The sequence below is a fragment of the Malus domestica genome, chromosome 12 (assembly GCF_042453785.1).
Source record: "Malus domestica chromosome 12, GDT2T_hap1".
In the NCBI taxonomy this organism is placed as follows: domain Eukaryota; kingdom Viridiplantae; phylum Streptophyta; class Magnoliopsida; order Rosales; family Rosaceae; genus Malus; species Malus domestica.
Window position 1 is genome coordinate 901179 of NC_091672.1, and position 26833 is coordinate 928011.

The 26833-nt window shown below is 37.4% G+C and overlaps 2 protein-coding genes and 1 long non-coding RNA gene across 5 annotated transcripts; 2 read left to right on the forward strand and 1 right to left on the reverse strand.

Moving 5' to 3' along the window:
• The first annotated feature begins 1874 nt into the window (after nt 1-1874).
• Nucleotides 1875-8505, forward strand: LOC103449329 (uncharacterized). Its single transcript, XM_008388633.4, has 11 exons — nt 1875-2143; nt 2265-2344; nt 2479-3467; nt 4388-4487; nt 4572-4657; nt 5238-5320; nt 5928-6055; nt 6129-6230; nt 6696-6989; nt 7082-7204; nt 7883-8505. Exons 1-11 carry the CDS (start codon nt 2140-2142, stop codon nt 8261-8263), a joined length of 2370 nt encoding a protein of 789 aa, XP_008386855.2. The 5' UTR covers nt 1875-2139; the 3' UTR covers nt 8264-8505.
• A 993-nt stretch (nt 8506-9498) lies between these two features.
• On the reverse strand, nt 9499-14752 carry LOC103449328 (5-methyltetrahydropteroyltriglutamate--homocysteine methyltransferase-like). Of its 3 annotated transcripts, none has more exons than XM_008388630.4 (11): nt 14498-14752; nt 13135-13488; nt 12951-13038; nt 12326-12453; nt 11832-12223; nt 11585-11748; nt 11303-11383; nt 11041-11207; nt 10833-10938; nt 10293-10745; nt 9499-10192 (listed from the first exon to the last, which is right to left on the reverse strand). In XM_008388630.4, the coding sequence occupies exons 2-11, from the start codon at nt 13482-13484 to the stop codon at nt 9824-9826; spliced, it is 2298 nt and encodes a 765-aa protein (XP_008386852.3). In that variant the 5' UTR covers nt 13485-13488; nt 14498-14752; the 3' UTR covers nt 9499-9823. The 3 variants fall into 3 exon arrangements, with proteins under 3 accessions (XP_008386852.3, XP_008386853.3, XP_070665511.1); XM_008388631.4 differs by having other exon boundaries at nt 14289-14589; XM_070809410.1 differs by lacking the exon at nt 12951-13038 and having other exon boundaries at nt 12326-12503; nt 13109-13488; nt 14498-14589.
• A 5564-nt stretch (nt 14753-20316) lies between these two features.
• LOC114819930 (uncharacterized) lies at nt 20317-21211 on the forward strand. The gene is made up of 2 exons (XR_011574045.1): nt 20317-20647; nt 20761-21211. It is a non-coding gene; the product is annotated as an uncharacterized lncRNA (long non-coding RNA).
• Nucleotides 21212-26833: the final 5622 nt, after the last annotated feature.

Here is a 26833-nt window from a genome sequence, read left to right on the forward strand (position 1 = left end):
TAAATAAGTTAATTATATATATATATACGTGTCATGTTATAATAGATTGAAAAATAAGTTTCATCAAGTTGCAAAGCAGTGAATCCATCCCAATTAGGGCTCACCCACCCTCAAATGTTTTTGCTTGCTACTGTTGTTGCTGCTGCCAATATCAGGAGATCGATGCTGCTTAAGTTCTTGATTTTTTTTTTTTTTGCTGACCGACCAACGCATATTTCTTTTAATTGTCTCTTTTTGTTAACTTAGTGCCACTGCTAAAGACATTTGTATTAAAAAAGATTTGTGTTGTATGCAACTTTATATAATCGTTTTAAAAGACGTATGTGAATGCATGATGATTTGGTGTTCAAATAATTTAGTATTCAGATTCGTAAACCGGTAAGAACCAAATAGGAACCGATGTAAACTGAACTGTATGGTTCTAGTAATAAATTTAAACGGAACCGCACCGAATCGAACTGTTAATATTTTTCGGTTCTAGTTCCAGTTTAAGAGTGGAACCGCACCGTGCCCACCCCTACCCAATAAGGGATGCACATTCTCTCCGGATTAGTTCTATATGAGGATCCTTCACGGATTAATCTCGTCTGATGATACAAATTCAACCGCCGAATTAGTTCACATCAAACGAATTCTGCAATTCTCAAGTAAAGAATTAAAACTAAAACACATAAAAAAATTGTTTTAGTAAATTAATATCAAACTTGTCTTCTACAAGAATTGAACTAGTAATTCTAAATTATCAATTTTAATTAATAAAAGATAAATGTTAGGTTTCTCTCAAAAGTGAGACGCTTTGTAAGTGGCATTTACCAAAATGGTGGAAAAATGTGATGAACCCTTACATGACGGTGTGAGTTCAAATTACGTTATTGGTTAATCTAACATCTAATCTAACAAAATTTATTATTTAAAAATAAAAAACATGAGATGTTTCATGATCTCTCCACACTAGGGATGGGCAAATGGTTAAGCGGGCGGGTAACCGCGGTTAATTTACCCATAACCGTTTATGTTCATACTCGCATAATCGTTTACCCGTTGAGTAATTGCCTCAACGGTTATACCTATACCCATAACCGTTTATAAACGGTTAACCATACCCATAACCACATACCCATTTAACCGTAACCGTTTAATACCCGTTTACCCATTTATCCTTTTTAACCCGTTTATCTTTTTTTTTTACTATTACCCTTTTTTCACTCGTCTACATGTTTTTTAACAACTTGAAAATTAAAAAAAAAATTGTCATAATTTTTTTTTGACAATTAAACACCGTTATAGGTACATTCATCATACATTTCCATATTTCAATTTTTTAAGTCCTTATACCATTCCAATAATTGAAATAATAGTTTAGAGACGATATTTTTAATTGTTACCAATGAAGGTAAATATAATATTTGCTAAGTATTATTGGGTTACAAAAATTATTTAGAAGACATTTATGTCAAAGCATTTCTGTCAATTTCACGGTTACCTGCAAGGAATTTAAATTAATTTGATCAATTCCTTGATGATGAGAATCATCATTCCTGTAGTAATGTTATTAAGAGAATGATCCATGAACTCCTTGCTAATTTATTGGGTGCTAAGTATTATTGGATCGAGAATATAGTTTGTGTTAGTTTTACATATATATAATAAATGGGTAAACGATTACCCGTTTATAACCGTGGTTAATACCCATAATCGCCCATTTAAATTTTACGGGTAAACGGTTATACCCATAACTGTTTATTTATCTAAACGGTTATCCATAATTATAACCATTTAATTTAAATGAGCAGGTAATCGCGGTTACCCATAACCAATGGGTATTTGCCCATACCTACTCCACCTCATGTTCTTAACGAAAACAAAGATTAAGTGTTGTGGGCGCCACACGTGTGACACATCGGTGAACTAAAGCGCTAAACCCTAAATCCTGATTCCTGAACGTACCCTTCAGACCGCCGCCAGTTATCCCCGCCATCCAACTCCGTCGAACTTTCTGTTTACCAGCCGCCCTCTCACCTCTCTCACTCTCCCTCACTCCACTACTTTTTCATTCGACGCTCCCGCCCTATCTTCTCTGCCCACTGTAGCTACCGTCAGTTTTCTGTCCGCTTCTTCTTCTTCCTGCTGTCTTTCATCATGGGTAAGTTTATTCTCTATCAATTTTTTTGCTTTTTCATCTATGTTCTTCGATTAGGGTTTGATAATTTGGGGAAGATGGAGAGAAAAAGAGAGTTAATTGATGCATATATTTAATCTAACAGTGCAATCGAGACGAGAGAAGCGAAAGGAAGCTCGGTTGGCGAAGAAAGCAACAAAGCATGAGTTGTGGAGTCGACATAAGGTATCAAGTCTTCAATTTTTAATTTTATTTGACACAATTAATTGTCTTTTTTTTCTTCATATAGTCTGAAATTTGAAGCCTTGAGCAATATATGGATTTGGTGATGTTTTTTATTTATAATATGAATTTAACAGAATATTCAAAAGCTTGGTAAAGCCAATGTCAGGGATTTGAAGTCGAAAAATGTAGAGAAGAAGAAAGATTCTGTTGGTCTGACTGCGAAAAGAGTTAATTCTGAGCGAAATGAGACTAGGTTTCAATCTAATACGGTGGAAGAGAAAGTTGAAGCGAAAGCAGAGTTTCTGAAACGAGATGATCATAAGGCCTCAAAGGCGGTTAAAAGAGAAAAGGTATCTAAGAGAACCCCGAAAACGAATTTTGAAAAGTATCTTGAAATGGATAGAATTGGGGCTGAGGAGGATTTGGAATTAGAAAGGAGACTTGCAAAGAAACTCAAAGTGAAGGATGGGAAATTGAAGGGGGAGGATTTTGGCCTTAATGTGTTGTTTGAAGGGATCTTACCTGTTGATTCATTTGGCACAGAAGAAACGATATATGCTGATGCATTACCTGTTCAAAAATCTAAGAATAGCGAGTCACACAAGAAACGGAAGAAAGATAAGTCATTGGAGGGCAGGCTAGAAGGTGAGCTACCTTCTAGAGGAGTTCCAGAGGAGGCAGTAACTGATGGTGCAGAGGTGGAAATTGAAGACTTTCCTTCCAAGAAATCATCGAGGAAAAGAAATAAGAAGAGAAAGCTGATAGAGGAATCTGAAGAAGCCAAGGAAGGTGACATGATGGTTGATGTATCTGAGCAAATGGAGTCATGTGGTGCAGAGATGGCATCAGAAAAGGTTCCCATGAAGGCGCCTGAAAAATATGTTGCTCCTCAAAAGTATGTAGCTCCTCACTTAAGATCTCGTGCAGGGAATGAGCCAGAAGAGCATAGTCAGATTCGTAGACGCGTAAGAGGTCTTCTGAATAGGTTGTCCGAATCTAATGTGGAATCTATTACAGGAGACCTGTCTGCTATTTTTCGTTCTATTCCTCGTGCCATTGCTTCTCAAATGTTCAGTGAGGAGGTTATATCATCTTGTGCTGGCGGTCCTCGTGGGAATGAACAGTTAAGTTTTAGTTTTTCTACTTTACTAATCAACGTTTGATACTATCATACCAGTATAGTCTAACTTGCTTCATGGAGAATTGTAGTTCCACCTTTTGGCTTGAGATTGGTTTTGTTTAGCAGCAACATAAAGATCTTCTTTTACCAACGTGTTCTTTTAAGTCTTCTATTCATCGGGCTTTAAGTAAAATTTTTTTGTCATTAAAATAGATTTTGTGTATGTCTTTTATTGCATATAAGGGCTTCAGTTGATCTCTGTGTCTTTTCCTGTGCTGACAAAAAGATCACTTGTAAAAAAAAAAAAAAAACGAGATCAAAAATTTGTTTTCGGGCCTATGGTTAGTATAGGTTGCAGAAATTCTTGGGAGAACAATTGTGTAGGACTTTGGTAATTGGCTTTTTCTGTGGAGCGAATCAAATGAAAGACAGATAAACAAATAAACTTCCAACTTTTTGGTATCCCTGAAATATTTTCTTTACTCCTGTATTTGTAAACAGGTATTGCTCTATTATTGTTGTAGGTTATGAGTATTTCTCATTTTTGTTGAAACCTCTTCTACCGTTTGAAGAAGTTTAGCAGATAAAATCTTAGTAGAATCCGTTTGTTTTCCTTTCCCCTTTTGCATAACATGGGAATAAATTTGATATAGCACAGAATGTATATTTAGGGGGACAGTAAATATTATTTCATTCATTGGAGCTTTTAGAGTTGCACATATCCAGAGTCATGCAGATTCAAGCTGTCCATTGTTCCGGGCATGATATACTAAATCCTTGCAAATTCGAAGAAGTTTGTTCCTTAAGTTTTGATTTCATTAGTCTCATAATTGGATATAAAGCTAATCCTTACTTTTATTTTTAAGTTTTAGTGTTTCGACTTATCTGTGTATTGACCTGTTTATGCGGTTTTTGTTGTGAAGATATGCTGCTGTTTTTGCTGCTCTTGTGGCAGGCATGGCCTGTTTAGTAGGAATGGACTTTGGTGCAAACCTTTTGGCTTCACTTGCAAAAACCTTTGAGGTGAGCCACTAACTTCTTTAAGTCTGATGATCAATTATCCAAAAAGCTTTTGACTAAACTGATTCATCTTCTTTTCTGTTTTAGGACGAGTACCACAAAGAAGACAATATTTCGCTGAGAAATGTTACGCTTTTACTTTCATATTTATGCATATTTGGAGTTTGCTCGAGGTAGGTAACCTGAATTCTCATGCATAACTGAATTTTTAGAAAACGTAAATAAAAACTGAATTTGAAGGAGTTCAAAGCTATTAATGTAGAAAGTTTTAACTCAAAACATATATCACTCTGAATCTGTATTTGAGATTATAATTTTGGACAGGTTAATTTTCAGTCTTTGAACCTTGCGAATGCATCCCTTGAATGAAAATAAGTGTATCTGGATATTAGCATCAATGCTTGTAGTGTACCTCTTACATCATAGTTCAACGATAGAGTTGCTCCTACTTACATGAACGAAGAGATAACTGTCAATGTTTTTGTTTTTCTCCTAGACTAATGTAGCATAGCACAATTATATGCTTGGTTATTTATTAAGATAAGTGAAAAAGAAGAAAAATAAATTTGCAATGATTTTGCAAGCTAATCTTTTTGGTGAAACTACCTCATGAAGATTTGTTCTTTCATTACTAAATATTTTTTTTTACTAAATTAATTTTTTTCAAAGTTTATTTTCAATGAGTATGTTCTACAATATTTCCTCGAATGTCAACCCTTTTCTAATTTCTGTTCTTCTGGTGATACGTTTCAGTGAATTGATATACGACTTTCTGGTTGTTTTGAGCAAGCGGTTAACCGAGGTTGATGTCTCTACCATCCTGACAGTTTTACAAAGTAAGCACTTTTGGATTTCTGCCACATGCTTTTACTTATGTGGCCTTGGCTTCTATAATCTTCTGCATTTTGTTTCTTTTTTCTTTGTAAAAAAAAAAAAAAGTTTGGGACGTGTTAAATTTAACCCCGACAACAAGATTTCCGTTTCGTGCACTGAGTAAATTATAAAATTTCTGCTTATCCCAGAAAGCAAAAATATGGTATCATCTGCAAGCTGCAGATCTTTACTCCCTCCATTCCGAACAAGAGCCCTTTCATAATAAAACATCTTGACCCTCGAAATAAAAATTTGTTACATTTTGTTATTAACGTTTTGACAAAAGATGCATATTAAGCCTGCATTCATCTATCAAATGGTTCTGCATTTCGTTTGTTATCTCCATTCTTTCTTCTTTTTTTTTTCTTTTTTTTTTTTTTTGTGTCTCCATTCATTTGGTATTTTTTACAAAGCATGATTTCGTACTCTCATATTTGTTTAAAACGTCTAGTTCAACTTATAACATTGTAGTGGATTAACATTCTTCATGATTTTGTAGTGTAACTCTTACATCATTCAACTTATGAAATCACAAATCGTTTCTAACATGAATTCTTATTAACTGAACAGGCTGTGGAATGAAAATAAGGGCCGATGATCCTCTTGCGATGAAAAACTTTATTCAAAGTGTTCAAAATAGAGTGAATGAGCTAAAGGCCTCCTGTGGAGATAACCAGGATAATATTAACGGCAAAAGAGTAAGTTAGACATCTTTACTCTAAGAGTTAACTTTTGCATCAAAATCTGACAATTCTTTTCTGATACTTGCAGATGGAATTCATGCTTGAGACCATATTGGACATCAAGAACAACAAAAAAAGGCCTAAAGAGGATACTGCACAGCATACTAGGATAAAGAAATGGCTACAAAAGGTCTTCAGTTCATTTATATTTTCTTTATCAGTGCTTCTTGAATTCCAAATTAATGAAATATTAGGATGAGGAAATCTGTCATGAGTTTCCCTTATCTGCTTTTTTATTGCCTCATGGCTATTCGTGAAGAATGTTAAAATTGTAAAACCAATCATGTGTCTTTTTATCATAAATACAAGGCTTACTATAGTTAGATGAGTAAAAGGTAAGAGAAAGGCATTTAAGTTGTTAAACTATATTCCGACTAATGTTAATGAATTTCCTTGGCCCAACGAAAATGAAAAGATTTTAATGAGCACGCCAAGATGACCTGAAGAAGTGCAGTGCTAATGCTCTCACGATATGAAACCTATGTCCTAGTGAGAGAGATCAGTGCAGTGTTAACAATTGTGTCATTCGAGTGACAATTTTGTGGATTTCGTCTGGCTTTCATTCACCTCACAATCCTTGTATTTTTTTTTTCAGTTACGGGTAGAAGACAGTTTAATAAGAGGGCTTAAATGGAGCAAACTTCTTGATTCTAGTAAGAAGGGCCAATGGTGGTTATCTGGGGATATTGCCTCAGCAACAGACACTGTCGAAGATGTTGCCAACACAATAGACAAAGAGGTTCTTGTAACCCAGAAAATGCTGCATATTGCTGCTGCACAGAGAATGAACACAGATGCCAGGAGGGCAATCTTTTGTATAATCATGAGTGCTGAGGATTATCTTGATGCGTTTGAGAAGCTTCTAAGATTGGATTTGCCTGGAAAGCAGGTCGGTGTCATCAGATTTGGAATTTTATATACCTTTTTTCTGTCATCTTTTATTGTCTTCGAAAATTTATTTTTCTGGTGTTCCATTTACAGGACAGGGAGATCATCAGGGTTCTTGTGGACTGTTGTTTGCAGGAGAAAGTGTTTAACAAGTATTACACCACTCTGGCTTCCAAGTTGTGTGAGCATGACAAAAATCACAAGTTCACTTTACAGGTATTTCTTGTGAAGTCTTTTGAAGTTTGCGTTCTTTTAGAATTGGTCCTTACGTCACCAATTGGTTTGCATTCTATTGTCGGGTATTTATGTTGCTTGGCCTGGTTGTGGCATTAACCTTCCAAGGGTGAGCTTGAGAAACATATTGTTGAGGGGCCAGTGTGGAGGGAGAGTTCAGGGTTTTTGGAAGCATTTAACGTTCGAAAACGAATTGATTTTGTAATTGAATACCCCAAGTAGTCTTCCCTGTCCAATGTGACTTGGAAAGCATGTTCAAGGCTGTAAGCTGGTTGGCGAATCAACTCATTCCTTATATCAAACCGTATACCAGCTTTGAATCACTTGAGTGAATGCCTTGGATCTTACACCAATCCAAATACTCCTCGATTGCAACAATCTAAATTTTGCTTTCAAAATTTGGAACTTGTACCTTTACGTTCCGGTAATATCTTCAGTTGTGTCATGTTCTTGATTCTCCACAGTATTGTTCTCAATGGTATGGTTTTAGAATCTTCTCCTGGTTCGCCACCCACAGAAATCAGAACCATGGATGGATTGATTTTAATGAGAAATGCAGAATCCCGATTAGATATTAGCTTTCTATTGCTGCTTATTCCATTACAACAATTTTTGTTTCGTTTAACGTTTATGTCATAAATATTTTCCATTCCTCCGCAGTTTTGCCTTTGGGACCACTTCAAAGATCTGGAGTCGATGCCGCTTACCGGGTCAATGCACCTAGCAAAATTCGTAGCAGAGATGGTAGCCTCTTTCACCCTCTCCCTTGCAGTATTGAAGACGGTAGATCTAGTCGACATTAAGCAGCTAACAGCAAAAAGGACAATGTATTTCCGGATGCTATTCGAGGCCATCTTTGAGTATCCTGACAGCCTCATATGGAACATATTCACGCGTGTAGCTGTTTCCCCGGAGCTCGAAGGTCTTCGGCATGGGATCGAGTTTTTCATCAAATATATTGTGGAAGCCAATAGAGCCCTCAAGGAAAAGTTTAAGCTTGCAAAGAAAGCCCTGAGTAATGTTGAGGGAGTTCTGATGTGATTCCATTAGGTATCTATAAAATTTTGTATAAATACGCCGGCGAATGGTAGAATTTTCATTAGGTGGTCTTTTTTCCTTGGACAAGTATTGTCTGCCCTCCCGTGCCCTTCTGTTTTGTGTGGTCACGGTTAAGCCACGTTAATATTTTACATTGTTTATTTTATAGAGATAATAAGACAAAAATAAATAGTAATATAAAATGTTAACGTAAAAGGGCAGACAATCCTTGTCCTTTTTCCTCACCTTGCTTGTTTCTGAAACTCCAAACCAAACCCACCTGGTCCGGTGCAAAGTTGGTGTTATGTTTCATGTTTGGTCTTCTTACCAAACTGGACAATTTCGAGATAAAATTGCACGTGGTCTTGCTACCATGTTGCACCATGATGCTTAAGAAAACGGTGATATTCTGGATGTCATAATACGTAAATATATATACGAAATTAACCATAAGTGTCCAATTGAAACATAATTTTGCAAGTTGTAGATGTGTTTTAGTATATTCTTCAACCTATTGCATTCCGAGTTCAAACATTCCGCTATCTTTTTAATGTAGCTTGAGTAACACTTGTAATGAAAAGGAAAATTTAGGTGAAGTACCAATGTGATCAAATTATTTTCTTTTATTTCCAGAAAGTAGTCCAGGTGGGAATAGTAATAATTTAACCTAGTAACATGTGCGTTGACATTGTCATTATTGTTAGCAGGCATGATTAGGAGAACTTTTTAGGGTACGGACACTCGTGGCAGGTGGTATTCTCATTAGTGGAAATTTGACACTTAACTAAATTTAGTTAAATTTGTACAGATGAAGAACACCACTTGGCATAGGTGCCAGGAATACTTTAAAAAATTTCTCCATGATTAGGACCAATATATAATTTTTGCATAACCATAAAAAATGATCTTACACTAATTAATCTATACAGAATATAAAAAAAATCAAATTTAAGTGTTTTGTTCTTGTCAACTTAGAGCTCGTTGGATATTGCTTTTAAATTATTGAAAGTTTTTTTGTTAAAATGTTCTTTTTTTTAGTCAATATTAGTAAAAATACAAGTAAATTTTGAAGAAAAAAAATCACTTGAACTGCTAACTTCTTACAAAAAACACATAACTGATGCTTCTTACAAGAAACATTTATGTTTTTGAGAATCCCAATAACATCTTCACTAAAAACATTTTTAGCCATTTTAAATACACTTCCAAACAAACCATTAAAACGTACATTGGACAAATTGGTAAATGACCATTTCTTCATTTATCATTGATTAAGTATACAAAGCGTTAAGACAAATTGGTAGATGACCATTTCTTCATTTATCATCGATTGAAGTACACCAATCAAATTGGTGTCTTTGAAAATAACAGTAGGCACAGCCTCAAAAATACAAAATATAAAGGAAAAATAAACAAACAAAAATAAAAGATAAAATGCCCTCCGCATTAAAAACCCTACTAAATATTTCATCACACAGTTATTAAACCAATAAAAACATGATTTCTCATCCATTTGATCGCAATAGAACGTGAGGATTCAACCCTCCCTTCCTCTCAAACGATTCACTTGGCACTGGCGAGCTGGGTGCGGAGGAGCTTGGCGGCAGCAACCATGTTGCTGAGCGCCGGCTTCACTTCTGGGTACTTGCGGGTCTTGAGCCCACAGTCGGGGTTCACCCACAAGATGTTGGTCTCCAGCACTGCAAGCATCTTGTTGATCCGGTCAGCAATCTCGTCGGTTGATGGTATTCTTGGAGAGTGGATGTCATACACACCAGGGCCGATTCCAGCACCGTACTTGACTCCCTCACGGAAGACTGACAGGAGCTTCTCATCGGAACGAGAGTTCTCAATGGTGATCACATCAGCGTCCATGTCGATGATTGAGTGGATGATGTCGTTGAAGTTGGAGTAGCACATGTGAGTGTGAATCTGCAGGTTTTAAAACAAAACCAGTTAGGAAAATTGCACAGGAGAAAAGAAGATAAACATAATGAGTAGAATTGAAGCGAATATTGAGGCGGAATAATACCTGGGTAGTGTCCTGGACACCACTGTTGGTGATCCTGAAGGAGTGCACAGCCCAATCCAAGTAGAAAGCATGTTCAGACTTCCTTAGAGGCAATCCCTCTCTCAAAGCAGCCTCATCGATCTGAATAACACTGATACCAGCCTTCTCAAGATCCTCCACTTCATCCTTGATGGCCAAAGCAATCTGAAAGGTGGTCTCGAATCTGGGTTGGTCATTTCTGACGAACGACCAGTTCAGGATGGTGACGGGGCCGGTAAGCATACCCTTCATTGGGCGGGCAGTCATGCTCTGAGCAGCACATGACCAGAATACAGTCATAGGCTTGGGGCGGCTCACATCACCGTAGATGATTGGTGGCTTCACACATCGAGATCCATATGATTGCACCCACCCATTGGCGGTAAAGGCAAAGCCAGACAATTGCTCTCCGAAGTACTCAACCATATCGTTCCTCTGCAATGAGAATAACCAATAATGAATTGAAGGAACAAGTATAAAGGACTGAAAAAATGAACAAGACATTTATATATGAAAGCTTACCTCAGGCTCTCCATGAACAAGGACATCAATGTCTAGCTCTTCCTGAAGTTTAACAACCTTATTAATTTCTTCCTTGATGGCCTTGACATATTCCTCCTCAGAAATCCTGTGATAAGAACCATCAGCACGTTTACTCATGCATTATTAATAAAATTGTGATAATTTCACAATTTTTTAAAAACACTAAGGAACAATTAACTTCACTCACTTCTTGGCCTTGTACTCACGGCGAACCCTCCTGAGTTCAATGGTCTGAGGGAACGATCCAATGGTGGTGGTTGGGAGAATTGGAAGGTTAAGCTTCTTCTGTTGAGCATCGAGTCTAGCACTAACATTGGTAGCACGACGGTGGTCAGAATCCTTCAAAGCAGCAGCCTGAGAAGAAAAAGAAATGGTCAACTCAAAGTACCAAACCATTTTTAGCCACATGTCAATTTGAAAGGCACATGAATGGAAAATGAAGCACTCACAGCCTTCTGAACAGCCTCATTGGTCACCCTTGGGGAGGACTTCCTTGAAGCCTGGGCAGCGGCATTAGCAGAGAAAAATGCCTGATGACAAAAACCGAAAAGGTGAGTTCTTATCATGTTACAATACCACACAAGAAGAAAAGAAAAATTAATCAAACCGTGAGAAACCAATGCTGAATCGAACAAACTCAAACTCCAAAATGCAGCTCATGTTAGACTGCCCACTACTCCAACTTTATGACTATGACCTATAACAGACCAAAAAACAACCAAAGGTTTTACCTCATCCTTGTGACCAGCCAAGGCCTTGGCCAAAGCATTAACTTCAATAATTTTCTGGGCAGCAAAAGCCAACCATGACTTAATTTCCTGGTCGAGCTTGGTCTCATTGACAAGGTCAACAGCAGTGTGAAGAAGAGAGGTGGAGGTGGAGACAACAAGTTTATCTGCACAGACAAACAATTAATGATATACAAGTTTTAAAAAACGAAATTACTTCACAAAGAACTGCAGAAAAAAAACTGAATACCTTTTCCAACAATGCCTTCAAGGGTCTCCAATGTGCTTAGAGAGGCACAAAGATCATTAGCCCAGATGTTCCTTCCATCAACCACACCGGCAAAGAGGTACTTTCCCTTGGGGAATTTGCTCTTAATCAAATCCAGGGTCTTGGTACCACGGACCAAATCAAAACCATAAGCGGTGACACCCTTCAAGCTAGTGAGGGTCTTGAATGCCGCAGCAGGAACATCAGCAAAGTAGGTCTCAATAAGAACATTCAAGCCAGATAAAGCTGACTCCAGTTCAGAGTAGGCACCAGTGAATGCTTGCAACTTGTCGGATTCAAGATCCAAAACAAGTGTGGGCTCATCAAATTGAATCCATGAAGCTCCAGCTGCCTTAAGCTCAGATACAACTTCCCTGAAGAGACAATCATAATTGGAACAATAATGTGAATACTTCAACTTAACAAAATAAAAAAGAAATATATACGATACATAAAAAGAAACCAAGGTATCTTACTTATAGATAGGAAGAATTTTAGGAAGAAGAGAGAGAAGAGAAAAGGTCTTCTCAACACCCTTGGCTGGCTTGGACAGCAACAAGTATGACACTGGGCCAACAAGGACTGGGACAGTATCCACTCCAAGCTGCATAAGAGAGATTGAAATACATCAACACATAACTTGAATAAAGATAGCTAGTAGGATAAGTTGCACCATTGCTAATCGGGTCCCCCAGCAAGGATTGCCCTTTCAGATATGCATGTGTGTGTACCATGTGATTATCCGCCCATGTGTGTCATACATATATAAAAACAAAATTGTTGAATCATATTTGTGGGATCGATTAAATAGGATGTTCCTTTAGATATGTGTACATATAGATAAAGTGAAGCAAAACCACCATGGCAAACAAGTTTAGCTCAAGTGGCATGCGGTGAAATGTAGCTTCTAAGTTTTAATTCTATGACCGAATAAACAAAAAAAGAACAAAACCAATAGTACAAAAACATACAACCCTAAGCATGTCAAACACTCTTAAAAAATAATGCTACAACCAAGATATTAAGTTTCTCCTTTTACCATTCTAATTAACACCCATCTCAAACACTCAAATTAAAAAGAGTATAAAAACAAATACATACCGCCTTAGCCTCCTTGTATTCTTCAACAGCCTTGTGAGAAGCATAAGAGAAGTTCACATCAGGGCCCAACTCAGGGACAATGAAATGGCTGTTTTAATACATCAGTTAAAGTTAGTATAAGACTATCAATTCATGCTACTTGGAAGCTTCGAATCCACAAAATGCTCAGAGATGGTTCACTTACTAGTTGGTATCAAACCACTTGGTCATTTCCATAGCAGGAACTGAGGCATTTCCTCTGGCCATGGAGAAGTATGTATCGAATCCAATCTCACCGCCGTTCCACCCATATCTTGGTGGGACAGCCCCAAGCAATGCGGTGGTGTCAAGCACCTGATCGTAGTATGAGAAGGTGTTGCTGGGAATGTGCTTGATCCCGGCATCAGCCATCTGCTTCCAGATGGAAGATCTGAGATCAGCAGACACCTTCTGCAAGTCCTCAGCACTGCTCTTGCCATCCCAGAAAGATTCAAGAGCAAACTTGAGCTCTCTCTTAGGGCCCATACGGGGATATCCAACAATGTGAGACGCCATTTCTCTGTTCGATAAGATCAAGATGTAACAAAGTTTAGCTGACTTAATCAACAACTAGGACAACATATATTATGCATAAAAGCTCGGAGATTTATCCATGATGCCCAATAACAAGAAACTTCGGCTTGCATAATTCAAACTCATCAACTCATTGATCTAAAGTCCAATCATACCAATCATTCAACAAAGCAAAGTTAAAACACTTCTTCATTTTAATTTAAGTACTATTAAGTTTATACCCCCATAAAATTAAGAAACACAACAGATTCACAAAAGTGTAATTATTTAGAGTTATGTAACAAAATCAGAACAGAACTTAAATAAATTTGAGACAATAAGAAGCTCAGAGAATGAATGTCTTTATCAAATCCAATCATAGATCAGAGAAAGCACGACCTTAAACACAAAATCTTTGTACTTATAGATCTAATGTTTAAAGCAGGCAATTTCATCTTCAAATCGCAGTATAGTGTAGAAATGGTTCAAAGAGAAATGCTCTCACTTCTAGATCCAATCTTAAAAGAATGGAATTCATCTGAACCACTAAACAAAATCCATATTTTTTGGCCTTATCCTAAAGAAAATCTTAACCGCTCAGAAACAGAGATCTACTGCAAAACCCAAAAACCCGATAGCAGATCTACGGATTCAAACACCACAACACACTCAGATCCGCAACCCAAAATCCACAAACCCCAAAATCCCAGTGCCAGCAATTCGTTCACTCAATCAAACCAAAAGGGTATCCAAAAAATTCAAAATTTAAGCAAAACCCACCACAGAATCACAGAAATGGACACTAACCAGTACGGATCTCAGCCTAAGACAAGAAGACAAAGATCAAATCTTTGAAGAAAAAAAAAAGGAAAGAAACAGCAAAATGGGTGGGAAGCACGAGGGTTCTAGATCACGTTGGCATGGCAAAACAATTGGAAATCTACTGAGAGAGAGCGATACTGGACGAGAGAGGCAGAATAAGAGGAGGGAGTAAATGAAAGAACGGGTACTCGTACCTTTCGGAGGGATAGAGAAGACTGGTTCTTTCTTTTGGGGGGTTCACTTCTTCTTCCCTATCAGTATTTGTTAGCAGAGAAGAGAGCGGAGCGAGTTCGAATGCCTTACTCGTGCCCTATTTATAATCAAAAGCTGCTCCTAGATCTGGGATTATCAACTTTTTTTTTTCTTTTTTTTATTTGTTTTCTGATTTTAATTTTATAGAAAGTTTCTTTTGTTATGACAAACGTCAAACAACCTTCTCGTTTGTACCCTCTTTCTATATTTTCGAGCACAGATTTTTATTTTAGTTATCTAACGTTATTCAATAATTAGACGAATTCTATTTTTCAGTTTTTTTATTTGTTAAATTTTCTCGTTTGTACCCTCTTTCTATATTTTCGAGCACAGATTTTTATTTTAGTTATCTAACGTTATTCAATAATTAGACGAATTCTATTTTTCAGTTTTTTTATTTGTTAAATTTTTTGTTAGATTAGCTACTAACGATATTTGAACCTTTTATTTTTATTTTTTTATTTGTTTTCTGATTTTAATTTTATAGAAAGTTTCTTTTGTTAGACAGCGCCAAACAACCTTCTCATTTGTACTCTCTTCCTATATTTTCGATTACGGAATTTTTATTTTAGTCATCTAACGTTATTCAATAATTAGATGAATTCTATTTTTTCAGTTTTTTTATTTGTTAAAATTTTTGTCAGATTAGCGACCAGTGGGGTTTGAACCTATGTCGTCATGCAATAGTTCAACACCTTTCCACCAGTATGGTAAAGCCACTTGCATATTTTTCTGTTAAGTACTAAAATTTTAATAACATTAGTTAAGAGAAGTGTTATTGGCACTCCAAAAATTACTTTCTACCCTACTAACAAGTGTATTTTTCTTTCTAAATATAGAAAGTTTGAAGTGTAAAATGAGAATTTTAAAATGTCAATAACAATTCCCATAGTTAAAATGGATTAAACAAATTATAATTTAGTTAAACTTAACAATCAAAATCATCAAGTAAACGGGAATGCATGGAAAAATTGGTAATAATAATTTTTTTATTTATTTATGGTAATTATTTTATTTATATTTGGCACTAAATCCGTGGTGTTTTTTAACTATTTTGGAGTGACGCGCTTGTTGTGGGCTGTGGGTGGTGGTGGTGAGACGATGGTGGGTTTTGGGCGACGCGGTAGGTGAGGGCATCTGGTGGGGTCGACACCAATATGTTTGGGGAGTGGGTGGAATCTGGAGAGAATTTTTATTGGACAAGAATTGTCTGCCCTACAACTTCTGGTGCCCTCACGTGCCCTCTTGTTTGTGTGGTCACCGTTAAGTCACGTCAACATTTTATATTACTATTCATTTTTGTCTTATTATCTCTATAAAAAATAATATAAAATGTTGACGTAGCTTAACCGTGACCACACAAAACAAGAGGTCACGGAATGGCACCGGAAGTGGGAGGGCAGACAATCCTTGTCCATTTTTATTAGATTTGAAGCTGTGGAGTTGGAGGAGTTATTTTGTGTGGTTATCTGTTAGCACCAGCCTATTGCTTTGAGTTAACTCATAAAAATTTAAGTCATGTAATACCATAATTAGACCATCTCCAACCCTGCTTGTAAATGAAAGGAAACTTGCTTTGTTTGTTCAAGTTGTGGAAATGAGTGAGACGTGTTAGTGCATATCAGTATGGTCAGAGATTCGAACTTTTCAACAATGAAAGAGAGTATCAGTAAACGAAAGGATTGTTGGTGTAATATTTTTCAAGGTTTAGATAACACAATCGGTGAAATGAGCGGTTGTTAAACATCTTCATAGTAAATTAAAAACGACAACGTTGTTGTAGTTTGAAAACTAACGAAATTTGTTCGTTATATGATAGTTGTCCGTGGTTCTAAAATGTGAATTTATCCACAAATGTAAATTGTTTGATTAGTATAGTTATCATTTCCAAGAAAATGGAGAGAAAGTTTCACAAAATTATTTATCGGTAAATTTGTCTTGTGAGAGTGCAAGAGTAGGAAATACGTAGACCACCTACTCAAGAGTCAAATCAAATGACGGCAAGTGTAAGCCACCCATGATTGGTGCTGTATTGAAAAGTACACTACCTTCATAATGCATACAAACCTAGAAATGTTTCCCAAAAAAAAAAAAAAACCTAGAAATGTTTCCCAAAAAAAAAACCTAGAAATTTTAGATTTCATCAGAAATCAAATTGTCGGGACCTTAGAAATTTTCACATTATAATCATTTATTGTAAATCACATAATTAGAAATTATTTTAAAATTTTTATTTAAAATTAAACACAAATAATAAATAACGAAAACTAACCATGATAAATAGCTTAAATGTGAGTATCATTAGAATCCCCACAAATAATCCCAAACCTACATCTCCCAGTTGAGTCAGCATTATCAGTTTGTCACGCTCCCCAACAGCGTTTGGTCCAAACATCCACAAGCATGAGTAAAGTTTTCCTAAATTTTTGGTTTTTTTATTTTAGAGAGTTATTATTGCTACTCTAAAATTCTCGTTCTACACTCCAAATTTTTTATATTTAGAATGAAAAATACACTTATGAATAATGAGTGTAAAATAAGATTTTTGAAGTGTCAATAACATTTCTTTTAAAAAAAATTATATATATATGAGCAAACGACAGTCAAATCAAATTAATTTTAAAATTAAAGATTCAGAATCGGAATGTAGATGAGAAAATACGCTGTTGTCGTCGGATTGACTTAAGTTTGGTAACGTGTTATTTTGTGTAACTTGTAATGCTGTATAAAATTGGATGAAAATGATTGTACAAAAAAAAAACAAGGGAGAAAGTTGGTGAGTTCCTTTTTTTTTTCTTTTTTTTTTCTTTTTTTTATTTTTAGCTCAGAGTTGGTGACTGAAGTTTGTGGGAGGTTGGTGGCGGGCCAACTTGTTTGCACTATTGTTGGGAGACTAACATTTTCCTCAATTAATTATTAGTTAATGCACTAAATATTGTGTGAATTACCAAATGTATTCTTTGATTAGTATGCAAAAATGCTGCGGGTACTTGTTTTGTTGCTTAGTGAGTTGGTGGAATGGGATCAGAATTTATACTTAAAACGCACGATAATATTAGTAAATTATAACATGAGAGTGCCACGTGATTTTTATTTTTCTAGGATTTTTTGTTAAGCTTTTCAAAATAATAACCTCACTTCTAAACAATTTAAATTTCTATTTTGTTTGCTCCTTGATTATGCAATTGGTGAGACTGCTATTTTGATTCAATGTTTAAAATATCAATGCGGTAGAAATATGGATATGAAAAATTTCTGGAAATATCGATGGATATATTGATAGTAAATCGATATTGGTTGTGTCACATCCTGGCCCGGGGCAGAACACTTCCCAGGCCCGCTCCACCACCGTAGCACGATATTGTCCGCTTTGGGCTTAGCATTCCCTCATGGTTTTGTTTTTGAGAACTCACGAGCAACTTCCCAGTGGGTCACCCATCATGGGAGTGTTCTGGCCACCTTCTCGCTTAACTTCAGAGTTCCTACGGAACCCGAAGCCAGTGAGCTCCCAAAAGGCCTCGTGTTAGGTAGGGATGAGAATATACATTTAAGGATCACTCCCCTCGGCGATGTGGGATGTTACAATCCACCCCCCTTAGGGGCCCAACGCCCTCGTCGGCACACTTCCGGCTAGGGATTAGCTCTGATACCAACTAACACACCTCATCCCGAAGGAGGGCATGCTGGTTACGTCACTCTCACATGACGACCAGCATGCCCTCCTTCGGGACGGGATGTGTCTGGTTGCCTTCAATTGAATTTTGCTCAAAAACTGTGGAAATTTAAATGAAATTTTAAGGAATGTCAAATATTGGTTTAGACGAAATATAAAAATTTATCTGATATTTAACTCATATGTTGGAAATATAGACAAAATCTGTCGATTTTAGTCTAAATTTAAGAGATTCTCTAGTTTTTTTACAAAAATATAAGCCGTAACGGAGAAATTTCAAACACTATTTTAATCTTACGTGTAGCATAAGTAACAATCGTCTTTGGTATTGCCAATAACGTGTTATAATCGAATCTTAATGAATACAATCTTAAGAGTTCTAGGTAGTAGAATTTTTTCATCATTCTTTTCTTGTAAAAATAGATAAAGTTAATGTAATTTCTTCACACGGGCAACTCATTACAGTTTACTGTTTTAGCTTAGGTCACAAACATTTTAATTAGAGACATGGTTTGACTTTAATCTTGTATTCAAACTTAAATATGAAAGATTTGTTACGTTTAGTATTTAGTCTCAACTTACCTTAAGTCAAATGATTGAATGTATTAAAAATTCTTTAGGTATAAGCAATGGCGGATTCAGGATTTCAAGATCGTGGGGTCCCAACATAAAAGCTCAAAAAAAAAAAAAGAGGACTAATTTGGTTTCATATCACTATTTTCTATTGAAGTTGGTTCATTGAATAAATCAAGATTAATCTCAAGGGTATTAAACCAACAAATTCTCCTCAGTAACACAACGCAATTAGTGACTCTATAAAGATAAAATTTGTTAATGTAACATACATATTATTAATTGGGAGTTGGGACTAGAGTCTAGGATTCAAAAACTTATATGAATTTGGAAGAAATAAAATTAGGCAGCTAAAGGCGGTGGAACGATAAATGGTGGTGGGGAATAGGATAACTTGGGTTGAAAATTGGAAGGTTGCGACGATTGGAGCTGAGAATTCTTAAATATAATTTGGGGATACTGGAAAAGACCAGGGTTCTTGGGCTCTGTGGATAAAACAAAGATATTTTAGTTTTTAAATTCTTTATAATTACCTAGCTCAAAAATGCTATCGTTTTGGCTAGGTCTTTTAAAACAAAAATTAAAACCTCTTCTTCTTCTTTGTTATAAGCACTACTGCTTGCACATTCATGGAAGCAACAAGCCTCTCCACTGCACTTGCCCAAATTGTTGGAGGGTCTCGAAGGTTGATCACAAGTGTTTCTTTGGGCTTCCGAATGGTCCCGAGACCTCCCAGGTCCCTATATGGATCCGTCAGTGGGTATAAGTAAAGAATGATACCATGCCAGTCCCTCTATCCCATTTTTCGACTCACTTCATAACTAAAATATAAATGACAAAGTTATATAAATTGGTTAGAAAATAAGCCACAAGTATAAACATGGTAAGCGGTAGAAAACTAAGAAAAAATATAAGAAAATGAAAACTAATGAAAATGACTTGAAAACTTTGAGTTTTAATGATAATGATAAAATAAAGGGTAAAGTGAATAGTACCAGGATTGACTTTTTAGTGTAAAAAATATGGTTTTTCCTTAAAATGAATAGTATCAGAAGTTTTTCATTAAAGTTCCCTATAAGAAATCATTTTGACTGAAGTTTCAGGAAAAGAAGTTGAATTTAAGTGCGGAAAATTAAGCACACTGCTCTAATATCTAAATGCGTCTAGATTTGCAATACCTGAATTTTAAAACCGACCCACGTCTCTTGTAAACTTTGAGCTTATTGTAATTAAATATTAACATAGTCCATTAATATGCTAATATGACCAGTCAGATACCACTTTTCCATCTGATCCTATCGTCATGCTTGCAAAAGTTAATATGAAATGACACTAACGCCCATTAGAGCAACAAAATTAACCCTTCTTCTTATTACTTTCTCACTATCTCTCGCCCTAATTACTTTGTCTGCCAATAGCTTTGACAATCTCAACAAATCACCCTATAAAATCTAACTAATTAATAAATCATCCACCACTACCCCTATATATACTAGCTTGAGCTCCAACCATTGTATCGTAATAAATCTTCAATTTTTAACTATTTCCAAATTTCTTGCTCTACTTTCTCTTCCTATTTCTTCAGTTCTCCTCCTACTTCTTCCTCACCTGCATTTCACGTATGAGATTTCCTTGTTAGAAACAACGGTTTCAGATATCAATGTCTGGGATCGTTATAAGATTGTGGAATTTTCCAGTAGTTAGAGTCTTGGTGCATCCATGCCTCTCAGATCTCTCCAAAAACCTTTGAGTTGACTTGTGTAAGGGCTAGCTATGTTTCCCTGAGGGATTGTCTGAGACCGGTGCCGTGCTCGGTAGTAGTCTGGCTTCTAGAAGAAAACGGTCGGTAAGAGTCTAAGAGACAACAATTTCGGATATCTGCTCATGCATAATTGTTTACATTCTTTAACGTACCACAGCTTTCTTTTGCTAAAGTTGTTTTGTGTTGAGTTGAACTAGTAGATTGGATAAGTGCAAGATCATTGGCTAGCTTGGGATAATCTGTGGAGTGGGTTTTCGGGACGTCTACGCTTTCGAATCTGGACTTGTTAGCAAAAGAAGAGTGCCGATTACTGCAGTCCCCAACGAGTTTTGAAAGAAAAACATTTTCCCTAGTTCCTCTTTTTGGCATGCTACTTGGGGATCTTCCCTTTGTAGTTTGTGTTGTTAGAGAAATATTTTGTGAGAGAATTCTTCAGTTGGGAAGCCGAGCATGTCAAATTATCACAGAGATAGGCCGAAGGTCCCTTCCAATAATACTGATATTATTCCCATCTTGGTAATTACTACCTGCACAATCCGTCAGGTGTGAAGTTTTATTTCAAAAGACTCAGTATTAGTTCGAGTGGGGTTAGGATATTTAAAATCTTCTTTTCTCATATATATAGTCGATGTGAGATATTTCAATGTAGACGTAGGAAATGGTGTCTCTATTAAGGTTCTGGAATGATAGGTGTTGTGCGCACATAAACACAAATGAATACGAGAACAATTGTGAGTGAAACAAATAACAATAGCAAAAGATAAAGAAAGGAAATCAAACAAGAACACTAAGATCTATACTAATTTGGCGTTAAAGTTTAAGTTCAGTTTGAAGATGACGTATTAGTGATTTTTCTATGATGAAGAGAGCTACAAGGCGGTTCTTTTTCTATGAAACACTTTAACTTTATAAATACATATCTCTAATAAAAGTATTTCTAGGAAAACAAATTATGAGAGACTTTTGGTTAATACAAATCAAAATTCAGGTAAAAGGGAAATAAAAGAAAGGAAAAGTGATTAAATATAATCATCATCTACAAGTAAAGTTTTATTTCTTTGAAAAAAAACAATTAATTAAAGTTTGATTTGGGGATCTGAGATCACATTGCTATACAAATAAAATGTCGGTGACGGTGAGGGAGAAATTAGTTCAGCTTTGAATTGTATGGCTTCGGCAAATGCGGCCAGATTCAGCTGGGAGGGACCGAATAAGAATAGCGTACATGCACGCACACTAGGTGTCGGTAGTACTTGGAGTTCTTCTGCCTTTGCCCAATCTCCATCGCAACACGCACATCCAATAAGATTTACAACTTGCATGATTTGGAAATTTAAGGCTGTCTCGTGGTTTTGAGTGAACTAAAATCAATGCCCACGCTCCTTTTATTTTTGTCAGGGCCAAGTGAAGTTCACGTTTTATCATGTCACATGGAGATCCATCACTGCAGTAGGGCAGTGGACCGCATGGCCTTGTCTTCGTCCCTCGCGGCCGATGCTTGGGCTCAAATTGCTTGCAGCAGTTGTCGTTTTCCATTTATAGACATTTTCATTTGGATTCTCCTACTTAAATTATCAACTTGTTGTACTCAGTCCAAACCAACGGTAACATTCACTCATAAGGTTTCTTTGAGTGATTAGGAGTATTAGGTATTTTAGGTGTTTTAACCGTTAGATTCTTATTTAAAACATCTGGAGCACTCAAGAATTTTTATATATACATATATGTGTGCAGTCCTATAAGGGAAAGAATCCTCTTTTTTTGTTAAAAAAAAATGGGGATTAGTTGTGGGACCAATTCCACATCGAACTTCACTAATTTGAACAATCTATTTTATTAGTCCTGATTCATAGATCATCTATGCAAAAAATCAATTCAATATGAAACTATAGTGTTCATCAATTTCTTTGAACTCAATTAGATTCCTCAAATATTTCCGATTTGGCTAATATTTTATAAAGATGAACCATGAGGTGCAACTTGAAAATAGACGGTTTAGATCATCGAAGTTCAATGTGGTGTGAGCTCCCACAACTAATCCTTATATAAAAAAAATGGAAATCCATTTCCTTAAAGAATTCGTATATGTGTGTGTATATATTACAGATTGGGAAGTTTACCTACCCCAAAACCTTAGTTAAAAGAGAGGTATTTTCTTGCCATTGATTCACCACATGTCAAACTTCTATTATGGTTGCGTAGTTCATCTTTTGAACACTTGACAAAAATTTATTGGATGGGTGATGCTACTAATTATGCCTATGTTGCAAGAGAGAATCTATCCAGTCAAAGATGATTCCAAGCTCGTCATTGTTGTTGGAGAACAATTTATAAACAAAAATAACAGAAATACACAACTTGAAATACTTATACTTTATTACTAAAAAATACTTGCAACACAAAATGAAATTACACAATAAATACAACAACAACAACAAAGCCTTTTCCCACTAAGTGGGGTCGGCTATATGAATCCTAGAACGCCATTGCGCTCGGTTTTGTGTCATGTCTTCCGTTAGATCCAAGTACTCTAAGTCTTTTCTTAGGGTCTCTTCCAAAGTTTTCCTAGGTCTTCCTCTACCCCTTCGGCCCCGGAACCTCTGTTGCGTAGTCACATCTTCGAACCGGAGCGTCAGTAGGCCTTCTTTGCACATGTCCAAACCACCGTAACCGATTTTCTCTCATCTTTCCTTCAACTTCGGCTACTCCTACTTTACCTCGGATATCCTCATTCACAATCTTCTCCTTTCTCGTGTGCCCACACATCCCACGAATCATCCCACAAAGCATCCTTATCTCCGCTACACTCATTTTGTGTACGTGTTGATGCTTCACCGCCTAACATTCTGTGCCATACAACATCGCTGGCCTTATTGCCGTCCTATAAAATTTTCCCTTGAGCTTCAGTGACCTACGACAATCACACAACACGCCGGATGCACTCTTACACTTCATCCATCCAGCTTGTATTCTATGGTTGAGATCTCCATCTAATTCTCCGTTCTCTTGCAAGATAGATCCTAGGTAGCGAAAACGGTCGCTTTTTGTGATCGTCGCTAGATTGCTCCGGTCATTAGTGTGGATAAGTATATAAATGGATAGAGATAGGAAAGCAAACACCAGATGTACGTGGTTCACCCATATTGGCTACGTCCACGAAATAGAGGAGTTCTCATTAATTGTGAAGGGTTTACACAAGTACATAGGTTCAAGCTCTCTTTTAGTGAGTACAAGTGAATGATTTAGTACAAATGACATTAGGAAATATTGTGGGAGAATGATCTCGTAATCACGAAACTTCTAAGTTCCGGAGTGTGGTATCGTCTTGACTTGCCTTATCTGTCTCGTAGGTAGATGTGGCATCTTCTCTGGAAGTACTCTTCCTCCATCCAGGGGTGGTATCTTTAACTGGTGGAGATGCACAAGGTAATGTATCAATTTCACTTGAAGCTTACTTGTAGTTTCGGGCTTGGTCAAGCGCGATACAAACCATGTAGTAGGAGTCCTCCAAGTCGCCGAGCTAGGGGATCTGCTGAAAGAGGTGACAGACAAGGTAAGCAATCAGAGCTCCAAGCAATCAGTCCCAGATCAGAACTTTGATTTCGAGTTCCGGCTGATTGTTCACATTCTCCCTATCTTGCAGGCAGCATGAAGGATAAAGAGAAGAAAAATGAGAAGAGATGATATGGGATATTTTTGCTTTTGAAGAAGTAACTTTCCACAGGCTTATTCTTGAACTGGGCTGGAGGGTTTTCTGGTTTCCTCCAGAGTATAAGGCCGACTGAAGAATTTGAGGGTCAAAACAAGTCCATCAAATCTATAGTACGTTCGACCCTGCTGATATGGGATACTTTTGCTTTTGATAGAGTAGTGGATGTATCAGCACGTGTGCTGTTACGCTTGTCTCCACATGCTTCCTTGTATCCTTCTCACTTGCCCTATATGTTCCTCAGGCAGATGCGGTATCTTCCCTGGAAGCATAAGATGTTGAAGATGAGTACTCGAAAGCAATGCCAGGTAAGTAATCAAGTAAGGGGTTCCAGGCAGTCAGTTCCTGACTGGAAGCTTGATTCCAAGTGCTGACTGATTGCTCTCTTTCTCCTTGTCTTGTAGGTAAGAACAAGGCCAAAGGAAAAGACAGGGAAAAAACATGATATGGGATACTCTTGCTTTTAACCCTGATGATATGAGATATTCTTGCTCTAGTATAGCTTGTTTGCAGAGGTATTATCGGGGGGAAAGAAAGCTGAATATTTCGAAAGGCTTCTTTGGGAGTGCCCTCTCAGATATGAGGAAGGGTTGAGCATTTTTGCAAGTCTGCCTGTCTGTTGGGGATGGAGGTCAACATATATAGGAGTCTCCCTAACAACAAGTAGTAATGCTATTCCTTTACCCTGCTTGGTCATAACACGATAGTGGAAGCTGCCAGCTTCACATGTTTTAACTTTGTCAGAGCACTTTGAAAAAGTGGTCTATGGTATCTGGAAAGCTGATGTTGCGTGTAAAGATTACAGACAAGCTTTATCCAAGGAGATCCGGCTCTTGAAGTTGGGAAAGTGGTGCCTCTTCGGTTTTCGAACAAGCAATCCAGTCGGAGATCTGGCTCTCGAGATTCGGAGAACGATGCCTTTTCGATTTTTGAGAAAGCCATCCTGCTAGGGGTCTGACTCTCGAGATTCGGAGAGTGGTGTCTCTTCGATTTTTGAGAAAGTAATCATGTTGGGAGTCTGGCTCTCGAGATTCGGAGGGCGGTGCCTCTTCGATTTTGGAGCAAGCAATCTTGTTGGGAGTGTTTTCTCGAATGTGAGAAAAGGTTGGGCATGTTTGCTAGTCTATCTTGCCACGAAGCACAGAGGTTGACACACAGGGACTTTCCAATTATCCAGCAGTGGTACTGTTCCTTTACCCTTGTGGGTAATAATATGGTAGCTAGACCTTCAAAATTTATGTGTCTAAACTTTGTTAGTGCTGTTTCTTTGCTATTCTTTTACCCTTCTTGGTCAGAGCGGTGTAGTGGGAGCTGCAAGCTTCACGTGTCTCAACTTTGTCAGAGAACTTTGGCAAAGTTATCTGTGGTACCCATGAGCTAATGTTGCGTGTGGGAAGTGGGTGATTGAACAGTAAGATTCATGTGCTTTCTACTTCACCAGAAATCTTCGACATAATGCCCATAATTTCCGCAAAGCTGACAGGTGCTGACAAGGCTGGAAAAGTAGGTGCCTCTTCGATTTCTGAGATCGGCCCTCGTGGTCTCTGAGCAGCCTAGCTTTTGAGAAAGCAAGCGCCTCTTCGATTTCTGAGATCGGCCTTCGTGGTCTTTGAGCAGCCCAACTTTTGAGAAAGCAAACGTCTCGTGGTCTCTGAGCAGCCCAGCTTTTGAGAAAGCAAACGCCTCTTCGATTTCTGAAGCTTCGTCGAGTGCAGATTTTTATAGAGGCTGGCATTAAGTTCCAAAGCACACTTGAATCTCCACCAGTAGAAGCTCCATTCTTGCACTTCTAAGATCTTGATTTGTTCGACCTCTTCTCTCTTCAACACCTTTGAAAATGTCTGGCCCCTCCGACCGTCGTTTTGACTTGAACCTTGTTGAAGAGGCAGCCACGCATTCTCCAGACACCATATGGCGCCCATCCTTCGTCTTCCCTACTGGTCCTCTTACTGTTGGGGATTCCGTGATGAAGAATGATATGACCGCTGCGGTAGTGGCCAGGAACCTTCTCACTCCCAAAGATAACAGACTACTTTCCAAACGGTCTGATGAGTTGGCTGTTAAGGATTATCTGGCTCTCAGTGTTCAGTGTGCATGTTCTGTGTCTAACATGGCCCAACGCCTATTTGCTCGAACCCGCCAAGTTGAATCATTGGCGGCTGAAGTGATGAGTCTCAAACAGGAGATTAGAGGGTTCAAGCATGAGAATAAACAGTTGCACCGGCTCGCACATGACTATGCTACAAACATGAAGAGGAAGCTTGACCAGATGAAGGAATCTGATGGTCAGGTTTTACTTGATCATCAGAGATTTGTGGGTTTGTTCCAAAGGCATTTATTGCCTTCGTCTTCTGGGGCTGTACCGCGTAATGAAGCTCCAAATGATCAACCTCTGCTGCCTCCTCCTTCTAGGGTTCTGTCCAGTACTGAGGCTCCAAATGATCCCCCTCCAGTGCCTGCTCTTTCTGGGGCTCTACCGACTGCTGAGACTTCTCCTAAGCAACCTTTGTGAAGGCTCCCTCTTGTTTGTTTATTTTGACTCATGTATATGTACATATTTA

Bases quoted from the DNA above. Each gene is read 5' to 3' on its own strand.
- LOC103449328 (XM_008388630.4), bottom strand. From the start codon at position 13,484: ATGGCGTCTCACATTGTTGGATATCCCCGTATGGGCCCTAAGAGAGAG. The intron at 12,224-12,325 runs GTAAGATACCTT...TTGTCTCTTCAG, and splicing joins AAAATTCTTCCTATCTATAA to GGAAGTTGTATCTGAGCTTA. The intron at 10,939-11,040 runs GTGAGTGAAGTT...TTCTTATCACAG, and splicing joins CGTGAGTACAAGGCCAAGAA to GATTTCTGAGGAGGAATATG.
- LOC103449329 (XM_008388633.4), top strand. The intron at 4,488-4,571 runs GTGAGCCACTAA...TTTCTGTTTTAG, and splicing joins CACTTGCAAAAACCTTTGAG to GACGAGTACCACAAAGAAGA. The intron at 6,990-7,081 runs GTCGGTGTCATC...TTCCATTTACAG, and splicing joins TGGATTTGCCTGGAAAGCAG to GACAGGGAGATCATCAGGGT.